The following is a 6,815-nucleotide window of genomic DNA, read 5'->3' on the forward strand; positions in this document are numbered from 1 at the left end:
TTTTTGAGACCGCGCGGACGGTCCGCGTACAACAGCGCATGCGCGAGGTGAAAGTTGAGACAGAGCGCAAGTCAAACTGCGCCTGTGTTGAGCTTCTATTTGAATATATTTTAAAATGTAATTTATTTCTGTGATCAAATCTGCATTTTCAGCATCATTACTCCAGTCTTCAGTGTCACATGATCCTTCAGAAATCATTCATGTTTGGTGCACAATTAATAATAAGGGTTCTTACCATTATCAATTTTGAAAGCACTTGTGCTGCTTAATGTTTTTTTGGAAACCGTGTTACATTTTCATGACTCTTTGATGAACAAAAAGTTCAAAATAAATTTACTGTCACTTTTGATCAAAGCATCCCTGCTGAACAGAAGTATTACTATCTTTCAAAAAAAAAAAAGGACTTTTGAATAGTAAATGAGTTGAATGTGATGTTTAATTTTGTTGGAACAAGCTGATCTTGAAGTTAATAATAACTACATGTCATAAATGCAAGTTCATTGTTAAAACTAGTGCTGTGTTCGATACATCGATACGACGATGTATCGTCACAGAGATTTTTAGCAGAGCTGGCCCTGTATCGATATTGTGGCACATGTTAATTTAATTAACACATAGTTAATTTGAATACAAGAACACAGTTTAAAGTGGAGTAGAAAAGTGCAAGGTTTCTAAAAAAATTATGAATAGAGCATAATATATAGGCTACAACAAGGTTTAATCTGGCCGCAGAGGCTCCTTGTTGAAAAAGATAAATGTAGCTCTTGAGCGATTAATCAATTTAGTTGATAAAACTGCGGGGCAGCAGCGCTAAAAAGTTTGTCTGAGCGCTAAAAAGAATGTCTGTGCGCGTACGCAGCGTGATCTAGTGACTAAATGTGTGTACGTGAGGTACAGTGAAGACAGCGCTGTTTAGAACTCTTCTAATTTTTATTTTTTAAACGTAGAGAGTGTGTTAATTTGTGCAATGATAACTTACCAGCAATGTAAATATGATATTTTAATATAGTAGAATGAGTACATTACAATATAAATTTATTAGAACGAGTACATTATTATTTATGGGCTTAAAAACAAGATGCAAACAATCTGAATATTGTACCTGGTGGGGAGTGCACAATGTAAACATGAAACATATGCCATTACCTAGCTATATTGTACTGTGGTACAGTTATGGAGGCCCTTCATAATGCAGAGGTCAACTGCCTGCTTTGCCAATAGTTAACAATGGCCCTATAGTATGCAGTGTTTAATAAACAGCTGTTTTACTAAATTCTGCTGAGGTGAAATTCAGTGCAGTCCTGTATCGTGATACGTATCGTATCGTGGCCTCTGTATCGTATATATATCGTATTATACACCTTGCTACGTGTACTGCGTTAGGCTAACCGAGACTTGTCATTTGCACTTATATATTGTTGCTCTTGTGTTAGTTTTGACTGCTTTTATTGTCCTCATTTGTAAGTCGCTTTGGATAAAAGCGTCTGCTAAATGACTAAATGTAAATGTATCGTGATACGTATCGTATCATGACTTTGCTGGTGATACACAGCCCTAGTTAAAACTGCATCAAGAAAGATGCTGAAGGCTAAACTACTCCAGAACTAGAAGACAGAACTGAGTAAAACATGCCTCACCTCAGGTTGCCTGTCTTAGAGAAGGGGTCAATGCATTCATCTCTAGACATGATCCGATGAGAGAAGAGCTTCTTTTCAGGGTCTAAAAAACCTTTTTAAAAGAGAAAAATAAATTGGTATGAGTGAGAGAAAGAGAGGAAACAGTAATTTCTTTTAAAGATGAAGTCTAAATTACAGCTGGAAGCAGAGCTATAAATGCTGTAGTTTCGCTCGGACTGCATTGAGACTACTTACAGCTGTAATAAAAAGAAAACAGGAAAAATAAAACGAACCAATGCTTTCAAAGCTTTCAATCTCCTGCCTGCACTACAGTACAATAAATCAAGACTTTAATTCAGAAAAGTTGAGCTACTTCCTTTATTGTGTCTTTTCTACTGCTGATTGTGTCCAACCATTTGGGTTTGTGGGAAGCACTGAGGCCAAATATTAAGAGATTCAAATATGAAGCTCACTTAATGCAAGAACACTTCAGGTCTCGTTCAAAGGATGCTACACCCCTGAAACCTAATCGTTTTACTGTGCTCATGATATCCTGCAAAATCCTACCTGAACTAAAACCAGACCCGACACTACCAATTACACTTCCAATAATAAACACTCTGACCTAAATTAAAGAATTAATGCAGCACTCATAAAGGTTACTATTAGAAATTTATAGGGTATATTATAGACGGCTATAATAAACACCCTCACTAAACCGATTTCTTGTTTATTAGTCATTTAGCAGAGGCTTTTATCAAAGCAGATAATGGGACAGTTCTTGCAGATGACACTTGTTTTGAAGCATTTATTGTTAATATGTTGCATTAAATAACCAAACACAGCAAAAAATATATTCATCTTCAAAGTCAAAACACTAAGCAAATGCTGAAACATATGAACAAATGCTGCCACCTGGTGTCACTGTGAAAGGCCAATATAATCTCTCAGTTATGGGACTTTTGATGGGTTTTATCATCCACAGGGTGAGAATCAAAAATTCTGATCGGTTAGAAAAATAATATTGCACCTGTCCTGCGTTTGAGGTATCATTCATGTTTCATTCAATCATTCAGTGTGTCACATCCCAACAATGTACCTGCAATGGTGTGAGCGTATAAACGGCTGCCAAAGGTGAAGACGTGCAGCTCATAGAGTTTGGCGATCTTTTCTAAAAAGTCTTTGCAGTGAGGCCGCAGTCGTGTATGAAGCATAGGCTCCCCCCGTCCCAGCTGGAAATGAAAGATTCCCTGGAAAAAAAACATTGCAAGGAAGTTAGAGAAAATAAATAAAAGTCTTTACTGTCACTTTTGATCAATTAAATGCATCCTTTCTAAAAGAAAGTATTAAAAAATCTACACATCTGAATAGCAGTGCATCTGCTTAAGATTGAAAAGCATATACATATTCTATACTGCTGCATTACAGTCCAGTCCAGCTAACATTCATTTCAATAGAACTGCTCTGGAAAATGCTTTAAAAAGCAGCGCAATTTCTGATAGCAGACTGAATGCAGTCTTTGAGGAAAACATTTGAGCCTTTGATAGCTCAGTTAATGGTCTAGTAATTGTTTGGTATAAAGATCTGAGATTGTTTTTTGCTCGAGCTGAGTGAATGCACGCCTGTCAGAACGAAAGCGTTAACGTCTACGAGAAGAATGAATCGAAAATGGATGATAGCTGAGAAAAAGAGTACGATGCAGTCATTTAAATAGAAATCAATCAATGCTCGGCTGCATTTAGGCTCTTCAAAGCAACGCTTCCAGTTACACCCACAATCGCTGGAGTTCATAGAAAAACGCAAATGAGATCACTAAGAAGTCAAAGAAAACCGAACGGCTGTCTACATCTTATTTTTGTTACTGTTAAACTCAAACAAAATGAAGGTACTGTAGATAAACCTTTTGAAGCCACCATAACACAGCAAACCAATGACAGATTAAACAAATGCCAACAAATATCCAATTACTGCAGGTATAAATGAATTCTTATAGATGTTTCTCTCTGCCCTGGGCATTAAATAATGTCTTCTAGAAGATGATACAATATCCATTAATATTGGGTATAATTGTTCCTGCGTTTTTAATTACTGTTTAGGGTTTTAGACTTTTTAAAGAAACTGATGCTGTTCAGAAGTGACAGTTAAAAGATTTATAATGTTTTTATAATGATTTTCTATTTCAAATAAATCCTGTTCTTTTGAACTTCTAAAGAATTCTTTCAAAAACTGAGAAGAAATTAATACTTTTATTCATCAAGGATGCATTAAATTGACCAAAAGTGACAATAAAAACATTCGCAATGTAACAAACGATTTCCATTTCAAATAAATTCTTAACTCGAAAAAAATGACAATAGTCAGAAATGTCTTTTGAGCAGCAAATCATCATATTAGAATGATTTCTGGACCATGTGGCACTGAAGACTCAGCAGAAAATTCAGCTTTACATCACAGGAATAAATTACATTTTAAGATATATTTAATTATAAAACAGTTATTTTAAATATAAATAATATTTTACAATATTACTATTTTTACTGTATTTTTTTATCTAATAAATGCAGCTTTGTTAAATCTTAAATCATGGTAGTGTAGTGCAATGTTTTTAACCTTGTTGGACATGCGCTGGCAGTGCTGTTCAGTGGTGTGGATCAGCGTTTGGTCCAGATCCACCATCAGCACTAACTTCCTGTTCCTGTGAAGCCTTTGCTGGTCCTCTCGGCCAAGCTGCTCCGCTTGCTGCTCACAGACACACAGAGACAAAAAACACTGCGTTTGTACACCAGACACTGATTGTGCAGAGTAAACACAAACACCATTTTATACACAACCGCTTATTAAAGCCCCTTTGAAATGTATTTGACCCCACAAATCATCACAAAAACATGAATTACACACTTTACCTTTAAAGGGGTCATATGAGGCTTTTTTAAAGATCATTATTTTGTGTATTTGGTGTAACAGAATATGTTGACATGCTTTAATGTTCAAAAAACACATTATTTTTCAAATACTGTACATTATTGTAGGTCCTCTATGCCCCGCCTCTCTCAAACGCTTCGTTTTCTACAAAGTCCCTCCTTCCGACAAGCGCAGTCTGCTCTGATTGGCCAGCTGACCCAGTGCATTGTGATTGGCCGAACACCGCAAGCACTCGTCGGAAATGTAACGCCCCTTACCATAATCGCTAGCTTCAAGCTTTCAAAATAAATGTAAAGACAGAGCCCGAAAGGGGAACAGAGTCGCGTGACAGACACAGTGATGAAGCTGGTATGTGTTTGTGATGTGACCCCCTCTCTCTCTCTGTCTCTCTCTCTCACGCGCACACACACACTCACTCCTAAACCCCCCAAACTGAGATTTATGATTTTGTTTGAAATGACATCACACCAGTTTGTTGTTCGATTCCGATTGGAATACATTAAGAATCTCCATCCTCAGAAGTGGCAAACGCTAGGCACTCACCTCTGAGCTGACCATCAGCTCGGGAACACTGTGCACCATGGAAACGGTCGCCGTAGAGATGGGCGCCTGCTGCCTTCCATTCTTGCTCTGTAGTCTGAAACGTAAGAGCATCTTCAGCACCATATAGCTACTAACAGAAATAACTCTAAGAGCTGACACAACAATAGCTTTTCCTGAATGGCTCCTGACAGACGTCATTTCACTTTTTTAGGTAAGAGGAGAGAAACGATTCTGAACTGGAGACTGTAAAGTGAGACAAACGTAAAGTGGATATAGACTCACTGAGTTAAGTCCTGGCCGCATTCGGCACACAAGCCCTTCATTACAATGGGATGACTGCATTCTTCCACTTTTGCTATCACACTCCTGTTAAAAAGACAAAAAACGTGTGGCAATAAATACAGCAATAAACAAATGCACTTCATATACATACACTATGCTTGTTAACAGGCTAAAAACCTCAATTATAGGGAAAGGTAATCTATAAGCTGCATTATAATGATATTTCACTCAAGGGACTGGGAAAATGTATGCAAAGCATCTCTCCAAACTCCAGTATAAGTGCAAAGAGAAGTGTAAACTGTTGTTTTTTATAAAAAAGCTCATTTTCAGTTGACTAACAAAAAACTGAGCAATTTCTAATACATGCACAGCACCCTCTACTGTTAAAGACTGCAAAAAAGCAAGCATGAATGACAGTAAATGACATTAAATGAGCCGACTGGCACAGCTTTCTTTCCTCTGTTGACATATTTCCTAATGTAACACAGGTTCAGGCATATCAAAAGGCTCATACAATTTTATTTTATTTTTTAAATACTCAATAGGCATGATTAAGGCTACGTCCACACGAAGCCAGAGCTTTCCCTATCCGATCTTTTTTTCCTCCTCATCTCAAGAAATATCTGCGTCCACACGAAACCACAAAACCGACACAAAACGATGTAGTATACATGCCAGACCAGTATGTGGCGCTGTAATTCTGCCACAGAGATACACTAAAACGGAGAAGAAGACTTGGACTATGCACATAAACCTTGCGCGCGGTATACAAACAAACATGGAACAATACATTTATTAATCTGTTAATGTTAGTTAATAAAAAGACAATCGTTCAGTGTTTGTTCATGTTTCTGTTGCTGTTACGTGACGTAGTGGTGTCTGACTATGGGCGAGACGTGGACTGATGACGTCATCTTTTCAGAAAATATACGGATTCGCTGTCCACACGAAAACGCAAGGGCGGCGTTTTCAGATTTATCCACTCTGGGACCCGGTTTAAAAAAATATCGGTTTCACTCTCCTAAAACGCCGGATCCGTGTGGACGAAGCGCCTATACGATACAAAATGCATGCGTATACAGCTAAACGGGTCTCCGTGTGGACTGGGCCTTACATTACACCCATAATTTGCTAATTGCTAGTCAGTCATAGGCTGTATTGGAGAAGGGACATTCTCATGACATCTCTCTGAATTGTAATGTAGAATTTTTGATTAATAATTACGGTTTTGGCAAATTATTTTATATGTAAATGTGGATGTTTTAACAACCTTCCTATCCACTCACATTTCCAGAAGGAATTAGAGATCTTCACATCCTTAAAACTTATGCATAACAAAAGCCCTTAAAGGGTTAGTTCACCCAAAAATGAAAATTAGCCCATAAATTACTCACACTCAAGTCATCCTAGGTGTATATGACTTTCTTCTTTCAGACAAATCCAGTCGGAGTT

At 37.5% G+C, this 6,815-nt stretch overlaps 1 protein-coding gene across 1 annotated transcript in view; it reads right to left on the bottom strand.

Moving 5' to 3' along the window:
• Nucleotides 1-6,815, bottom strand: part of LOC107672848 (RNA polymerase II subunit A C-terminal domain phosphatase-like) — a 157,717-nt gene that overhangs the window by 142,897 nt on the left and 8,005 nt on the right. Inside the window, exons 3-7 of the mRNA XM_016466219.1 lie at nucleotides 5,364-5,447; nucleotides 5,082-5,175; nucleotides 4,227-4,355; nucleotides 2,716-2,866; nucleotides 1,638-1,728 (exon numbers count right to left, since the gene is read on the bottom strand). Of these exons, the coding sequence (XP_016321705.1) occupies nucleotides 1,638-1,728; nucleotides 2,716-2,866; nucleotides 4,227-4,355; nucleotides 5,082-5,175; nucleotides 5,364-5,447 (549 nt within the window). The remainder of the gene's footprint in view (nucleotides 1-1,637; nucleotides 1,729-2,715; nucleotides 2,867-4,226; nucleotides 4,356-5,081; nucleotides 5,176-5,363; nucleotides 5,448-6,815) is intronic.

The sequence above is a fragment of the Sinocyclocheilus anshuiensis genome, unplaced genomic scaffold, assembly GCF_001515605.1.
Source record: "Sinocyclocheilus anshuiensis isolate Anshui unplaced genomic scaffold, SAMN03320099.WGS_v1.1 scaffold132, whole genome shotgun sequence".
Classification (NCBI taxonomy): Eukaryota; Metazoa; Chordata; class Actinopteri; order Cypriniformes; family Cyprinidae; genus Sinocyclocheilus; species Sinocyclocheilus anshuiensis.